The sequence below is a fragment of the Helicoverpa zea genome, chromosome 21 (assembly GCF_022581195.2).
Source record: "Helicoverpa zea isolate HzStark_Cry1AcR chromosome 21, ilHelZeax1.1, whole genome shotgun sequence".
Classification (NCBI taxonomy): domain Eukaryota; kingdom Metazoa; phylum Arthropoda; class Insecta; order Lepidoptera; family Noctuidae; genus Helicoverpa; species Helicoverpa zea.
In genome coordinates, this window is record NC_061472.1 from 1,549,418 (window position 1) to 1,567,775 (window position 18,358).

General features: G+C 37.0%; 2 protein-coding genes across 2 annotated transcripts; one reads left to right on the top strand and one right to left on the bottom strand.

The window, feature by feature from the left end:
• Positions 1–2,286: 2,286 nt before the first annotated feature.
• LOC124640931 (tol-Pal system protein TolA-like) lies at positions 2,287–4,093 on the top strand. Its single transcript, XM_047178894.1, has 3 exons — positions 2,287–2,538; positions 2,805–3,008; positions 3,794–4,093. Exons 1-3 carry the CDS (start codon positions 2,287–2,289, stop codon positions 4,091–4,093), a joined length of 756 nt encoding a protein of 251 aa, XP_047034850.1.
• A 1,755-nt stretch (positions 4,094–5,848) lies between these two features.
• Positions 5,849–17,787, bottom strand: LOC124640756. Its single transcript, XM_047178670.1, has 2 exons — positions 17,679–17,787; positions 5,849–7,981 (listed from the first exon to the last, which is right to left on the bottom strand). Exons 1-2 carry the CDS (start codon positions 17,715–17,717, stop codon positions 6,836–6,838), a joined length of 1,185 nt encoding a protein of 394 aa, XP_047034626.1. The 5' UTR covers positions 17,718–17,787; the 3' UTR covers positions 5,849–6,835.
• Positions 17,788–18,358: the final 571 nt, after the last annotated feature.

The following is an 18,358-nucleotide window of genomic DNA, read 5'->3' on the forward strand; positions in this document are numbered from 1 at the left end:
TAAAGTAAACAATATACAAAACAATTTCTCAGCTGTTGTGAGATCGTTTAGGACAGCAGGGGCTCTTGCATGGTTGCGGCATGTCAGCGTTCCTGTTAGGGCACTTCGGCCAGAGCGCGTCCAACAATATGGGACCACATGTGATACAGCCAACCGCAATGAGCGCCGTCACGCAACTCATGCAAATTAACATAATTTCTTATTTCCGGAGACACTTAACGAACTTGTGCATCTCAAACTGTCTGTAGCAGACTGGAACGCACGCAAGGATCGTGGCAGAAGCGATCAGGGCGTACAAAGAGAGGCAAATCATTTTTCACAAGTCCTGGCTCCTGCAGCCAGCTTAGTTTTTTACGTTTACGGATTTTGAGGCCAGCAGTGCTGTGGCGGTAGCTCCTAGGAGTCGTAGGAGCCAAGTGTGTGGTTGTCTAGATGATGAAGTCCGTGGAGGGAGCTATGATACGAGGTCCTCCACGCAATTCTGAAAAATAATATAAAACAATCAGTCATTTATCTGCAAGAGGAGAATTCTGTTACATCACAATCTGATCTGAAATAGTTAAAAGTTATCTAATGTACGATAGAACAAGTATAGTGAACAGGTAGCAAGTTGTTTTTAAAGTTAGAGTTCAAACAGAATGATGGCCAACTAGTTAAAGTTAATCTTAATATCCTAACACGATAGTTACTATCTGTGGCACCAGAAGGTAATGATAAAAATAAAATGAGCGGCAAAGATTCCAACTGCTACATAAATAATAATTTAGATGGGTTGGATCAGGATAATGCTAAGTGATAAGTCTTCAAAACATTTGAAGTTGACAAGGATGAGAAAGTCAAAACCATACTGACCCTTGAAACACAAAATCCCAAGAAGAAGGTGAGCGATGTGCGCTTAACAAACGAATCAGAGGCGAAAAATTCAAGCCTCAGTCACGTGGCTATCCAAACTAATGGTTAAAATATAAGCACACATAATTTCATTGGGGTTCTATAAAACACAAATTTTCACACAAAATTTAAGCCATGACAAGTTGTTGATTGACGGAGAGTAAGGACGTCATTATTTGAATTTTCTGTTCTGTGATCAGTGTGAATTTGCTGCCAGTTAAATATGTATGGAACCTCATGTCATCAGGAATAACTACAACCTGCTTTTATCCATTGTCACTGAAACTAAACGAGTTGCGTTTGAGTTATTTAAGAAATCTTGTTAGTTGTACTTCTACTTGTCTTATAAGTTAAGTATTATCAGCAACACGTGTCAATCAACTGCTGAGTATCAGGTTGTTTCAAGGCACCACGCTGATATATTAGACCGTGAAGATCTCTATTTTTGTATCTCTATTATTGCCTAATACCTATGTTTTTTATTCAATTTATTTTATCTCTTATATCGATGTAATTTGACAGACCTGAAAGTATACCCAAGATTGTTCGAGCGGTGGTTACTACAACATACAAAGCAATGATCCTCTTTTCCTTCTACCTCCCACAACCGTCTTGACATTTATTAACAATGGTTTAAAAAATGATGATCGGCTAAAACATGATAGTAGCATTATGGTAAACTTTTTATAGTATATTTTCTTGGATAACATCATCAGTCGAAGTTTCAGTTTACCTGTGAGATACTTACTTTTTATTCTCTATACCCTTACTCTCATACAATGTGACGCCAAACCAACATGACCAGAGAGAAGTTAGGGGCAGGACGCGGATTTAAGTGCTCTCCGAGGCACGAGGGTATCAATTCCTCCTTATTCAAGGCTGCTTTGCGGAAATGTATTCAAACCCAAAAGATATTTCGAGCCAACCCGGGACAAGACCTCATGTATAGGAGTTACACGTTATCTTGCATAATATTAATGTATCTAAGATATTTTTGATCCTTATGCTGTTTTCTTTGTTCAATTTTTCAGTTCATTTTGAGCTTTTGATTGATTCTCTGCATAGGTCGTCTGTTCACTGATGCTTGTAGATTTTACATAGACAAGATCGCATTTAAAATCAATTATAAGTTCAATTAAAAGGTTTCATTATCAATTAAGAAGAAATGGTGACCAAAAAGTTGTGATGAAAATATCTTTGATAGAAATTAAAATTTAGAACTATCAATGTCAAACTGTCATCCAACCTGATCGTGATTTGTTTGTGTCACAAGCCTTGATGAAAAATTTCTTATCCACCATTCTATGAAAGGAAAAAACTTATGTAGTCATTTAGGTCCGCGTGGGCAATATAATATTGCCGATATATACTTGTAGGATAACAAATTGTGTATAAATGAGACTGTGGGTGTGTTTGTTGCTGACTTGTGCGTCAGTGTGGGGGTTCCCGGAGAGACGATCAATCGACAAGCAGCCAGACTTGCCGCAGCTGGCTCAGCAGCTGCAAGGCAAGAAAGACAATAGAGTAAGGGAAGCTCCGAGGGACTGTAAGGGGAAGTGTGCCTCGAGTATAGCTCAGAAGGCAGCTGCTGAAGCGAAGGCAGCACAAGCGGCACAGAACGCCGCGGGAGCTCAGGCGGCTCACATGGTAAGATTTATACTGTAACTATTGTGTTTATTTAAACCAAGTGTCAAGTGCATCTGACATAACTATCAGCTGATTGTGTAATGGAAGATTTTCATTTAACTATTGAAGATTTCATAACAGATTGGAGTCTACAGTGTTTTGTATTTTGATAACTTCAACAAGATTAACCGGCTTCTATCGTTGATAAATTAAAAATTTCAGCGTTTGAGCCATGTTGTGATGTTTCAGAGAAAATTATTTTGTCCATTATTTTATTATTTTTTCAGGTTAAAACTCAATTAGCGGAGAAGGCACTACAAGCAGCTAAGGCAGCCGAGGCAGCGCTCGCTGGCAAACAGGCTGTCGTGGAACAACTACAACAGGAGGTGAAGGAGGCAGAGGCTGTTGTAGCTGAGAACACAGCTGCGGTACACCAACAACAAGGAACTGTAAACGCTGCTGTGCAAGCTGCACAGCAAGCCACTGCTCAGGTGAGCTTTTAAATCATGCTTTACATACACCTCTCATTTACTCTCCATTCCCTTAATTTTTTAAACATCGTCGATGTCTGTTCTTTAACCATTCTCTGTAACTATCAAGTATCATCATCTAGTTATCTTCAGATTAATTCTTTATAGCTAAATCAATTTTCCTTACATTATTTTTTTTCCTATGCTGCGTATCTTCAACAATTCCTACCCCACCAGATGAAAAGGAACGCAAAGTTTTACGAAGTATTTAACATTAAATGGCGAATTCATTGCGGTTACTACCATAATCCAGATTATTTCAATTCCAAATTTATTTGGTAGTAATTGTTGAAGTGCCTGATTTACTACAAGGAAGCTTCGTAAAACTTTGTTTTCTCTTTTCCCATAAGGTCCATACGGGGGCTGGGCGCCTTTCATCCTAATCAAGAGAAAATAATTTGAAGCAAACACGTCGTCCCAACGATGATTTGCATGTCATTGTGCACATTTGTAGCAGCGGCAACAGTATTGTCTTGTGTCCCAGTCTGCTTCAGAGCATATTCAGGAAAATTATTACAATGTTTCTGCACAGGCGGTAAAAGGAAATAATTTTCAGTCATAAGAATGGTGGATAATCGTTTATAAAATAATAATAAAATTTTCTGGAAATATACAAACTAAGACACACAATTTTATTTCGTTGTTTTCTTTATTTTTATCATCAAGCGGTAACTCTGACATGTAGATACACATCAGTTAGTATAAACAGTATTTTAAGAAGTTATTTTTTGTATTACATTTTACAGCATAAACTTATGGTACAAGCCACACAACTAGCGGCACAACTGGAAAAGTCAGCGCACTGCGTTTTAGAGAAGACGAAATTCGGACTACAAGAGAAATGTCATAACCTATCGGAAGCGAGAGCAAGACTAGCACACTTGCAACACAAGCTACAATGCGCCTGCGCTGAGTGCGCGGCGACGAAGCAAGCCGCGCATTGCGCGTGCGAGGCGGCGCGGGCGGCTTGCGGCAATGCGCGGAGGAAGAAACACGTCATGAACCAGATTGCTGTGGCGCCAAAAGACAGCAAGCGAGGACGATGATCCAGAAAGTAAGGAAAGTATGGTTAAGTGATTGAAACATCAGCTCGGGGTCGGAAATTCGGTTTTGTGGCGGAGTGAAGAAAAAACAGTGGATTTTATCATACGACTCATCGTTGAAACTTAAGGAACGCAAGGCTTCATGGACAGATTTGGCATATTTAGTTCAAAAGTTCTGTACTCAATTTATCAGATATGGATTTTGAATTTGAAATACTGTTACTCTGCTGCAGTGTTTTTTCTGCACCATTAAAAGAATTTCCGACAAATATCAGATCTTCAAGTCCGCCACTGATTCTGCGACATGAAATGAGTTTGATATCAGTTCCATCGTTATTGTCTTAAGAAACTTGTTTAAATGCACTAGCTGTCTATTTTAGCGGTTTAGCAACTGTAGTAATGTCTCCGCCTGTATTAATTCTTTCTTGACCTTGTATTGTGCAGTTTTTTTGAATAATTTTACTTTTGATGTCAACCAACTGTAGGAAATGCCACACTTCCTGGAAATTCCTCATCAGTTATGATTTCTTGATCATTGTGCCTTTCTATAGATATTGCGACAAAATTTTCACAATCATGCCCAAAATTATATTTTAACTTTACATCTATTTATTATAGTTTCCAGTCTTAACAGTCTCAGTAGTGTCCGTTCGTAGGTTAATTTTGTATAAGCTAGGTAATTCACAATTGGGTACTTAACAAATAACCACACAGGACATGAAGTTTATATTTTAGTTTTGATTTCTAGTGTTCACAGGCTTCTCAAAATGGATAACAATAGCAGCTTTTGCATTTCATTTTTAAAGGAATGTAAATATACTCTTACCGGACATTTTATTTTCGAGAATGCGTGGATTACGACGAATTTACGATAATTTTGATTAGCTCGATTTACTGTAGTTTTATAATATTGTGTGTTAAGACGTTCGACGTATAAGCTTTTGATATGATGGATTTCGTTTAAGCTTCTGTTAATATAGTATGGATCATGATAATATTGTTTTATTTTATTACTAACTAGCTGCTCCCGCGAACTTCGTATCGTTCAAACCTTCCTTGGAACTCTGCAAACATTTCAAACCCAAAATCAGCTCAATCGGCCCAGCCGTTCTCGCGTTTTAATCAGACTAACGAACAACAATTCATTTTTATTTATATAGATTATGCTTACAATAATTAATGCAACACATTTTGAATCATGTTAGGGTGCGTCCACATCTGGCGAATGCGCCGCGAATGCGCAGCACGCGAGCCGATCGCGAGCTGTCCGCGAGCTGCGCGCGTGCATTCTTGTTCGTGCGCCGCTTCTGCGCCGCACGCGCGCAGCGCTTAGGTCGCGCGCGACGTCTGCCATCTTCGATAGTACTGAGCCAATATACGGAACTGTAAGGGCGAGAACTGATTGCGCGCAGATCGCGCGCCGCTCGCGCGCTCTATACGAGCCTTGCGTGAGTTGCGCTAAAGAGGCGCACCGAACTATTGCAGTGACTGCACGCGCGCAGCTCGCGGACAGCTCGCGATCGGCTCGCGTGCTGCGCATTCGCGGCGCATTCGCCAGATGTGGACGCACCCTTAGCGACAGAGAATTTCACAAATAGTTTTAATCGAATACTTCCTACTGGAAAGTTGGTCGCAACACGCTCATTTGATCACTGCCGAAAACAGTATAAAAGGCTCCAGTCTTGCTGATGCTCCATTTTGTCCTGATAACCTAAACATTAAAAAGAATTCTTGATATCATGTGGAAATCGAAAAACATTTTTAATTTATTATATCCTTTTAATATATAGTTCATATAAAAGTAACTATCGCTAAACAACTTATGCTAGTATTGGGTTCCCCAATTCCTAACATCACTTCTGTTATCTACAAATTACAATTACTTAATTTAAAGAAGGCATACGGTGGATAAAGTTAATATCTAGCTCGTTGTACATAAATAATATGGAACGAGACTGGTAAATTGATGGTAAATTGTAAGAGGCATTGTTACCAATGAAGCTTGAAATGAACCACACATAAGAAGTTATAATTTTGGAAGAATTATATCTCAAAGAGAATCGAAGATTGTCAGACCTCTAGGTACTTAAAAAAACAACTTTGTGTACTCCTCCATACCACAGTGGGTATGAATGATTGACTACTGACGAAGTCTTTGTAGACAAAAATCTTAATCTCGCGATTTTTTTTTGCTGTTAATCCTGCTTGAATTTTAAGATTACATCAACATGGTCCAATGTTTATCATAGCTCATCAAGTGCGTCCAAATTTTTCCTCCTGTAAGAGGTGAACTGTCAATAAATAATCCGCACAGAACGTTTCAGTCTCTATAATATGGTATACGGAGGTCTGGCAGTCGTTCGCTCTTGTTTATTTTAATTTAATCGAGTACTTTATCTTGGCTTACATTACTTTTCTAAAGTAAAATATTTACGATAGTAGTATGGTACCAAAATATTAATACTAACATTATTCTTCGACAGCTCCAACGGTTGTTTAGTCTGTCCATTTTTGGTAGAATTGGAAAGAATACTTTAAATAGTCCAGTTTTGCGTAGTCACGTTAGGACACATAAATATAATCTTTATTTTACCTTTGTTCATCAAGGGGGAATCATTTAACACCTATTGAAGATTCATTTCAATTTTGTCACTTCACACATATAATATCACACAAACTCTCGTATTTTCACTAGCACCCACTCTCATTTCATTGCCCAGATAAGATCATAACATTAAGTTAATTTTATTTGTCTACTATACTGAATGCATCATTCAGGTTCTGCGGACTGAACGCCAAGTTGCTGTGCTTGTAATTCACGTACGGAGAGTTGTTAGATGAAGGCAAGTCCATGTCCACGTAGCCGTGCAGCGGAGAGAACGTATCCTCGTCTTCATCATCATCGTACATCGGTGATTGTTGTGTCTTCGCCAGGAACCTCGCCGGAGGCTCTGCGTACTGTCCACCCACAATAATGTCATCTTCAAATTCATTCTGCTTATTTGGCTTCCATGGCCTATTCACAACTTTTGAATCAGCAAAGTAAAACGGTCTCTTTCTTCTAAAGAAGAATTTGTTATCTTGCATCACGTTATGCTTTTCAGCCGCATCTGCATCGAATGTGTCGTCGTTGTAATCTTTGGGATGTGGAGTTACATAAACAGGCTGCTTTGCAAATGCAGGCCTATTCTTACTAAAAGCGTAGTCTGTGTCAGACTGTTGTACAAATTTATTGTTTGACCATTGATAGTCCGGTCTGTTGTACTCTTGAGCTTCGTATGGTGGTGATGTTTCTTGGAAGTTTTGGGGCGTCGAATACACTTCATTGATGTTGGGTTTCACAGGCGCACCATAAGAGTCAACAAGTGGATCTATATAACCATGTTTCTGCGATGGCTGATCTCTTACATAGGGTGCTGGTGGCTCTCCGAAATTTCCGTTTTCAGGTACGAAGAAGGAATAATGGGGCATTTTCACAACATGTCCAAAACTCGGTCTGCCATTTGGTTTCGTTTTAGGAATACCGTATTTCGGTTTAGGTTTTGATGCTCGCTTCTTATTAAGATTATTTACAGCTTTGTAGTCATGTACCCCAAATTTAGGAATAGCGCCTTTTTTGGGTTTTCCTTTACGGCCTTTCTTTCCAGGCTTCTTGGTTGCTTTGGGTGGCTTAATCTTTGGCCTTGGTGGTCCATATTTTGATTTCGGAGGTCCATATCTTGATTTCGATATTCTTCTGTAGATGACTTTAGGCTTCTGAAATATTCTGTCCATTGGGAAGTTATCAAGAATAACTGTCGCTTCTCGTTTGCTGATTTTTTTGACAGCTTGCGGTTCTTCTACTTCGGACTTGTTTTCTTCTGCTCTTACGCATGATGCTGTCACTGTTATCTGGAATAGAAAATTTTGGATTTTAGAACTTGGTTGAAAAGGTAGCCGATCTGTCTAAAAGAGCAGAAATCACTTAAAGTTACTCAGTCTAGCATCATACATATTTCGAGCATCTTCTAATTCAATTGAAGGACATTCGAATCATCTGTCTGTCGGTCATTTGTCAGTTTTTGTATGACTTCTTATATTACTGCAACCAGCCCCAATATGGTCGCAGAATGCAAGTTTTTACGTGACGGTAATGATTTAAGAAAGTATGTGTATGCGCCGATGCGATACACACTTGATCTCTAGTTGCTAATGCTAGGATCAACTTATCTGGTTGATTTAGCTTTGAAATTGTGATAATACTAGAAGTGCCTTCAATAAAGTAAATACTACCAAGTTGTAGACTAAACTAACTACCTGGACTGCGTATCAAATTAAAAATAAATGGTTCTTCTATTGTGATGAATGTTGATCTAAGCATTGTTCATCGAGATAATTGAATAATGATCGCATTTAAAAACAAGCTGTCATCTTATGTTTAATGTTATTTATTTGATTTTGAGCACCGTCGAATAGGTATTTATTATTGCGGAAAGCTAAATACAAACATTAAGAGTGGTTAAAGCACCATCCTCTCAAATATGAGTGTGCGGGTTCGATTGTAGGTACCTCAGGAAAGCGCCAATTAAACTTTTCAAAGTTATATTTCTTGAATAAGAGGAATGAACAAAAGTGAAGTAAAACATTTTAAGGATTCTAAGACATAAAGTCTGCAATACGCATTGAGGAAACGTCATGTACCTGGAACGCTCACTCCTTCATTCAGTTACCTATGTTACCTTTTAGAGAAAACTCAAAAACTGAAAAAATATTGCAAAACCACTCTCACAATTTGAAACTAAGCCACGTAATACACAAAAATTTGCATACAAACGATGGCTCATAACATCTTTCTATGCAAATCCTGATCCCTAAGGTCTTAAACACTGCATACAAAGATGTATGAAAGTATGGGCACGCGTCACTTTCCCGTGCGTGATCTTGTAATGTGACGGTAAATCTCAACTCTTGCGCAGTTTGTAAATGGCGATAGAATGTGGGCAGATAGCAGTTTTTGCTACACAGCTTAACAGATGCTAGGAAAAGTAAAATGTTTTATGTGCGTGCCGTCTGCGTTGACGTTGATAATGTCTTTAACGTGGATTTATACAATGCCTTTTTTATGGAAAATCTCCTATACTTAAATAGTCTGTAGGAGATAGTCCGCCTGAAGTTAGCATAGAAACTTGTAATCAAATCCTGCAAACAGTGTGTGATACAATTCTTCACCCGTAAATGAAACCTGCGTTCAAAACAGCCTCTCATATTACGGTATTCAGCAACATTCACAGTTCCATTGTAGGTCAAAATGCAAGTAAAAATTCTTTAGACTACTTTCTAGGAATAACAATGTGAGGTCAACTTAAACTGTCAGTTTTTGACCCCTATCTCACAAACATACTAATGCTAATATAATGTTGTTATGAGTGATTTGAATATAAAAACTTGTTGTGCATAATGTAATATTTGTTTAAAGTGAAGTTTCTATTGTAGATGATGCAAATTAAGACATTTACAAACATTTTTATAAATTAATTCATGAGATGCTTATTTTGGGCTACTCCCAATTCTTGTTTGTTTTAATTATAGGCGTAGAAACGATAAGGATCACGAGATTATGCGAAAGTGCTTCAGAAAGAACAAGTTGGGTTTTGGTCAGTACAAGATTGATACTTCGCTCCACTCAATTAGTAGTGGTCATCTTATATAAAAAATCTGTAACCTACCTATCCTTTTCCTACAGATATGTGTATTTCTGGCACAGGAGAGCACATAAATGTTGGTCTTCCACCTGATCTCTCCCCGGTCGTATGGGATTACCGTCCCATCGGACTATGAGAGTGACGGAATAGAGAGTGCACTTGTGCTGCGCAAATGCTTAGGTACTATAATATGGCCTATGCACCGTTCTATTCTACTTATATGTATGAGAACAGCCGTTGTGGTCGGAAATAGGACTTGTACGCCACCAACCACCATTTACTATTCATAATTAAAATAGCTGAAGAATGCCACCTAGCATTATGAAACCCATTTCCGTGAAAACAAAAATGCTCATAAAAATAAATAAACAATGAAACGATTATACCTACATATCTTTCTGATGACGATATTTAACGTGTTGCAGAGTTAAACAATGTCAATAAGTCATCTGATCTGGTATACAATATAATAAACAGACAAACATACCGGTGCTGAAAGGAAAACAAATATGCCAGTTCATCATACCTACTAGTATTATATGCTATGATGGGAAATCCTCAAATGACCCCTCCCGCTGTGGGTTAGCAGCGTGTGTCAGACTCTTACTGACTAAAACTCATCACATTCACTTCTTAAGCCCATGTACCAGGGCTGCGGTAGCTCTTTCGAACAATCCCTCATCCCCGGTAGGCTTCATCCACGTTCATGACCAAAACTTCATCAAAACATACCCTCTATCAATTCGTGCCTAAGTTAATTATGAAACAGAAAAATCTGTTTTCGAATCATTGACTGATGCCGTACAGAAGCATTTTTTAAATGAGGAAACGATTTTAAAAGAATTTGAAGTCTAGAAAAAACATATTTGCCTCATTTGGGCGCCAAAACAATACTACAGTGACACTTTTCGTAGAAGTAACATATCCTAAGTAATTTATTTTATAGCCATTGCTTTTGATACAAATGTACACAAAATCCCAAACCAGCTACGCATTGTTCTGACAAACAAGATAGGTTTCCGTTAAGAAGACGGAAATAAGAGATCTCACAAGTTCACTGACATTGTTTTAACCGCAAGTTATTTACTGGATAGTGAGAATAATAAATTGCCTATTAATTCCAAGGGTACATTCTCGTGAACGGCTGAAAAGTTGGCTACAAGTCAACTTCATTGTAGATAAAATAAACAAATGACTGCGTTAGAGTGATTGAGCCTTTGCATTGGTTAGGCTCCGAAACTGTTGAACCGATTTGACAATTAGGTATATTTTACTGTTAAAAAGGCACCTACGCTACCACCAGATGACAAAAGCTATGTAGGTATTGGCTATGTGCAAAGCGAGTAGTGGCGGACAGATAACGACCTCAGCGCACAACACGGCAGAAATTGGAAACAAATGCGGATGTTTCAAACCCGGTTTTTATTATTATGTATATTCATTTTACAGTAAAACTATAAAATAATAAATTGCATTTAAATAATGTCAACAATACTATTTTAATCTTTGGTTTTATTTATATTTGCAAAGAAAATTATAATGTTTACATTGTTACTATTTGACAGCTTCCGCAAATGTTGTAAACGCTACGCGTCGCCACCGTCGCGCACATAGCCAATATTATATCTGGGTAGGGGAAGAAGTTCCCCCGGGGCGCTGGTAAATCTGCGAGAAATTGTTAGCATGTAATAAATATGTTCATGTATTAGATGAATCTAAATTAAAAATTCTAACTGGATAAATTAATGATGATGAAGTAGGTGTCTAAGATATTTTACTTTTATTTTCACAAAAATGTTAATTATTATCGTAGACGTAATCTATTTTCTCGTAAATAAAAGATGTTAGAAAGGAATTTCACTATCACTTTGTTAAATAACAATTTTGCAAAGATTGTTTGATTTTTATTGTTGGTAATTTAATTAAAATTGTTTTCGCATACCTGCCCGACAGAAAAGATTGCCATTTCTAAATCTGAATATTGTTAATTTTAGAATGCCTACCACAGTTAAAATGTCTTGTAAAACTTACATAACAACTGAAGATACACATTTTTTTTTTTCTTATGGCATGCGAATGAAAAACGAAAGTATACGATCGTCGAACAAATAGTGCGCATAATATTGTTTTATCACAAATTATACGGTACTCTTTGCTAATGAGACATTTTTTTTTAGAACTTAAACAGTCAAACAGTTAGATTTCCCGATTCGTTTACCCGCCTTTACACGCAAATGGTGGGTTATATTTACCATGTTTGTAATAGTGGATCCATACGATACAGATTTTATTTTTTTACAAATATCTGTACGGACCGAACTCAATAAAAATCTACAGCCTTACTACAAAAACTTAAACATCTGTTGAACACTTGTCTAAAAAAAGTGTGGCTGTAAAACGGACCTTATTTTAACGTCAAAATCTGTAATATTTTTAGACAAATGTTCAACAGATGTTTAAGTTTTTGTGGCACGACGGTTAGTGGAAATATTATGTCAAGATGTTTGTCACTAGACTTATTATTGGCTCAGACTTTTATATGCACCGATTTGTTACGCAGACAAAATTCTATAAAAGTCTGTGTGAAGTTGGTATAGTGATATGATGATATCCCAGCCGATTTATCAGCTACGGCGGCTGTTCTTATATAAGGAGATTAGCCAACTGCACATGACATATAGTGCACAAGCATTTGCACAGACACAGGTGCACTCACTATTCCTTCACTCTCATAGCCCGATGGGCCGGCAATCCGACACCACCGGAGAGAGATCAGTTGGTATCGTGGGGACCCAACATAAGTCTACGCAATTAAGGTGGTCTATGCTTAGTAGTCAATCAAGCAACTAATTAGTCGAAGGCTAAATATGCTTTACTGATCTAAACACCGTGAAATGCTTTCAGTTTCTCTACTTGAAAGTGGAAGTGCTTTGAACTAATTATATATTACTGCCCCGTTGGTCAAGTGGTCGTTAACACTTAAACAGCTTTGTAAGTTTTCAAAGACTGACTTTTTTTTTGCCCATCTCATAGATGGTACGGAACTCGTTTTGTCGTCAAGTCGCACTTGGCTAGTTTTTTGACTATAATGTGAAGGTACTAACAGTTAACTTTGAAGAAGCAAGGGCTGTCTAAAAAAATTATATTAGAAATGCGCAAAATCTCAAAAGTCTTCGGACTCAAATTGTTGTCTGCAGAATAACATCGCTGTCTTAAAACGACTTCTGGTTGGCTGGCATTCTACATTTTACTCGTATAAGTGAACTCATACTCATGAGTACCTTACCTGAGCCTATTATCTATGTCATAAGATCCTCCTCACAAATAATCTTTTAATTCAGCATCATAAAAAAAAAACAAAACAAAACTCTTAACCCACTTCTCACAACAATAATAAACTTTACAATTACAAAGTAATCTTCATAATCGGATTAAATAATATAATTAGGTACTACTAACTACATACGAGTTATTACAATGAAAACAATATGGCGACTAGCGAAAGTCTTTGTGGTAACTGACGATAGAAAAGTGTTTTGAAATCATGACAGTGATTCTGTTTAATATTATTATAAGCCATTTTCTTTATTGGAAAAGTATTTTGCATGTAGATATGAGTTTTCGATATTATTGGCTCGATTTAAGTTGCTTAAACTAATACTCCATGTGGCATAATTAGTATTTAGTTTTTGATGATATAAGTTACCTTAGATATTAGGACGCGAAGTGTTAATTTTAATATTTTTAAAGCGGTTTAGTTTAGAGATGCCGTGTTGGTAACCTGTTAAAAACTAGAAATCGGTATAGTAATAGGTTTCATAAGCAATCTAAGCAATATTGTTTGAGTTGAAGGAGTTACAGCCCCTAGGCCTAGAAAGTCGCCCTAAACTACTACATTAATAATTATAACAGTTGTTGAGAGAAAAGCTTTATTTTGAGTACAAATCAACCTCTCTCGTAGTAGATATTGATTTACAACACTCAATAGCATTCTGTGCAATAAGTAATTTACTGATGAAAAGTAAATCACCAAAATCTTCAAATTACATCGAACTTTATATAGGAAAGAGTAATGCAACTAAATTAGCATCATCATCATTATCATCATCAATATTATTTACTACTTATCAGACTATCCGGCTGACCCAGTTCCCGTGATAATGTAAAATACCATGAAATAGATCTGGTGTAATCAGTTTCTCTAGGTCAACTGTATCATGTTACAGAAGTGAAAATTTACATGAAAGTTCAAGTAGCTTAACCCACATGGTATCTACTGTGTAACTTAGATCAGTTTATAATGATGATAAAGGATACGCCGTGCTCTCGCTGTGGCGGCATATTGGGCTGACAAAGTGTAGTATCAATATATGACATGTCATCGACACGAAAGAAAAAGATGAAGGATTGGTGGTCGCAAAGCACGACAACTGTGTCCAAGACCCCTCGTATTCGATACCCGGATGAAGTTGAAATCGCTATCAGGCTTTTAACAAACTTTCACGAAGCAGCGCTGGACTGGTCGAAGTTAGTGATTGATACATCCGTACATCGGAGAGCACGATGTCGGTCCTGCGCCTAACCTGTCTCTGGTCGTGTCGGATTACCGTCCCATCGGCCTATGAGAGCGAAGGAATAGGGAGACCTGTGTCTTCGCAAATGCTTGTCCACTATAATATCTCCTGTGCACCTGGCTGATCTCCCTTAAATGAGAACAGTCCCCGTAGACGACAATCGGCGTGGACGCCATTATTATGTCATGGTATTGTTAGGTACTTAACGTCTTCAAAACTTTGGGCCGCCTTTAAAGTCATAATTACCATAACGTTAGGTAAATAACGACCGAAGCTCTCTTTATATGATATAACCTATTCATCATTTTACTGCTTTACAGCCAGTTTATCTCGGACTTTATTATGGGAAAAGTATTTTAGAGTCTTCTATTGAAATTCAAAGAAATGGCAATTATGACAATAGGTACTATTGTTGTATTCTTCTTTTTAAGTCATAGCAAATGTACTCGATTATTTTTATTTTATTATTATTAATTACAATAAGATTTCCTGTTTTTTCACTCGCGTGTTGAGGAAATTACTACCGGAACCCAAATAAAATAACAATAATCCGCGTTACTCGGGAATTATATAACTTCCTAACAGTGAAATAATTTTTCAAATTGGTTCAGTAGGTTTACTGCCTTTACGGTGCAAACAAACAAACCAAAAAATGTTTCCTGTTTGTTATATTAGTATACATAGAAGTATATATTTCCAGAATCATAATTTTAACAAAAATCGAAACCAAAATTCCCACACATACTTAAATCTTTAAACTTTTCGCCACTTACCGATTCGAATCGATATCAACTTATACTAATTACTTATGTGCATATTATTAATCGTTCAAACGCCTCTTATGGACACGACAAAACAACTTCTAAAAACCAGTGTTTCTTGAAACGTTAAATAAAGTCGGTAAATACTGGAAAATAATGGTGTCTCCTCTTGTACTAGAGATATAAAAATACTTCGATTTTTACTAGAAAACTTCAACTTTCCCAGGAGCTAAATTAATGAGACATGGATAGGAAAGACATAGGAAGGACTCTCTAGGAAGACATGAAACGTTTTAAGTTCACTGACCCATGAAAATGGAAGATTCTATAATGGTACCAAGATGGTACTGAAATGGAACATTTATGAAAACTGAAGTGGAATAACAGATAGAAAACTGGTGCGAACTAAAATTGTCATATCTACATAGGTACTAACTCTACAGTGTTAGACACATTGTCGGACTTTAAGACCGTCTTTTCTAAAGTCAGTTGAGTAGGTGTTAGAGACAAACACGATAGGTACTTATATTTGAAAGTGAATATTCTTCTCTGTAGGTAATATTACGCGTGTCTAGTGACACTGGCTTTACGCAAACAACATTAAACATTTTCTATCACCAACAAGAAACATATTAACTTTTCAATCGCTTTTTCAAATGACAATCGAGTAATTTACGAGATGAATAAGTGATTCGATTAAAGTTAATGCATTTATTGAATCGACTTTAAGTATATTATACAGTCACCCGGGCAACCCCTTGCTAAGACTAGTTGTTAGACTTGCTGGCTTGACTACCCGTAACGACTGCTTAAGATGTGTCAAATGACATCAGATATTATTGTTTATTAACTGATGATTTTATCTATTGATATTTAATTAGGTAGCTGTTATGTTTATTCAGGAAACCTAAATAGATGTTATGATTTGGTCACGAAAATTGTTATTGTTTTGTTTTTAATATGCGTCCGTTTGGCATTTGTCATCTTTCCTTCCTCTATGGGCATGTGTTTATAATATCAGAAGTATTGATAACTGAGATTGTTTAGGGAATGTAAACAATACTGTTTTAAACATTTATGAGACATATATCCGGGAAACACGTAGAGCGGCATCCAGACTCACTCCTCGCCAGCCAGCCAGATGCGCAGGATATGTACTTTCTATTCCTTCACTAGCCCGATGGGACGGCAATCCGTCACGACCGGAGAGAGATCAGGCGCAGGACCGACATTTACGAGCTCTCCGATGTACGGGTGGCAATCATCAACTTCAACCAGACTCAGGGCTGCTTTGGGAGTTTCCCACTTTGCTCTATACAATGGAGTAGTATAGATACATTTTCACTTCCTAGTAACTGCTAAATCTAAGCCTCAAAATATAAGCAGTTTGGCAAATGATATGATATATATATATACAAATGATGGCGACAGAACTGCAGGTTTAATCATGCAGGAAATATTGCTAAAAGCTACTTAATTATTTCTCGGGGAAAAGTTTCCAAGGAAATGTCTTGCTGTGATTAATTATTACAGCGAAGAAATGATTTTAATGTGCTTTTAATAAGAGTCAAGTGCAAGTGTTTAGGCAATCAGAGCCGGAGCAAATTAGAATCTGACATTCTATTGTGAATTCTATTGTTTCTGGTACTTGAATATTATTATTCGAGATTGGATGGTTATTTTCTTCGCTTGCCGTTGTGCTATCTTCCGTCAAGCTGGTAGGATTGCTTTTTGGTGCTCTGCATTTTGCCAGTAAAAAAAAGTAACTATGCTACGAAATGTCAAGCAAATTTCATGGGCTACATTTGAAAGTTCTGTCCACCTTCATCTATCAATTGTTGTCCGAGTGCATTAAAAGGATAAAAGTATGTCCCTGTATCAGTGTATCATCATGTGTCCCATTGGTATCTTTAATTAGACTGTATTTTTGGTGGATTTTCCATCCAAATTGTGCCTTCTTAAGTTGCTAAAGCTCTTCGTATGTTTATGTTTACTTGAAGCTTCGAAGCCGTATTAGCTGGATATTCATCTTAGGTACTTAATTAGTAGATATTATAAACTAGTTCTCCGGAATGTACACAACGTCTTATTAAGGTATTTGCTAGAAATTCTATATTCCTGATCAGAATGAGACTAGTTTTTCTAATGATATAGGTACTCAACCATGTCTAAACGGTATTATTAAAGTATCTTGTTTCTCTAGAAAAATATATATAATGTCAATATACCTAATTAGAGTTGTAGTTATTTTATTGGTAGAATATTTTTTTATATGATACTTACATTAATTTTAACTGCATTAAATATGCTTAGTTTTTTCAAGATACACGGGCTTTCAGCTGTCTTTAAATTCATCGTCATCATCCTTCGAGCCTTTTTCCCAACTATGTTGGGGTCGGCTTCCAGTCTAACCGGATTCAGTTGAGTACCAGTGCTTTACAAGAAGCGACTGCCTATCTGACCTCCTCAACCCAGTTACCAGGGCCACTCAATTCAGCTGTCTTTAAATTATCAATCCAAAATGAATAAATCTAAAAACAAATCTTTTGTAAATATTTAAAAGTACACTCACCGTCAAAACAATATAACACAAAACATCAGCCAACTGCATTATCACAACACAAATTTTCTCGGCGACTGTACGAGCATGGACGCGACTGTCCAAGTCGAAAGCTTGTGAACGAGTGGTTGAGCCCAACTGGATAGTGGATAACTACTGAGTATCCGACCGTGACGGATTCTATAGAGGTGATGAAACCGCTTAGCAATTGTTTTTTGTTTGTTTTTAGTTTAATTTTGCAGTGATGTCATTGATTAGGATGGTAGGTGCCTAATGTTGGTATATATCATAGAAGTGATGTTAGAAAGGCTTTCAGTAAAATAATTTGGGCTTATGAAAATGGTGCCTATCTCTAGGGGAAAAAGACATTATCATGATCGTATCAGGCAATTGCCGTCCACAGCTGAACATAGTCATAGAAAAAAATAACATACCTATCTAAGATATTTACATTAGCCCTTACAACTCTGTGCTATTTTGTCAATTTATTTGGCAAACTGTATTCATACAAAGCATTTCTTGACATTTTCTTGTAATGAACATTCCAATTATTGAAGAGGAAGACTTTTTTAATCATCAACGGTTATTAAGAGGCTTTTTATTAGTCTGTTAATCTTCGCCATTACCTTATCTATGAAAGTCCCTTCCCTTTGTAACTTAACATTACAAAATGTTAATTTGTTTCAGTAAGG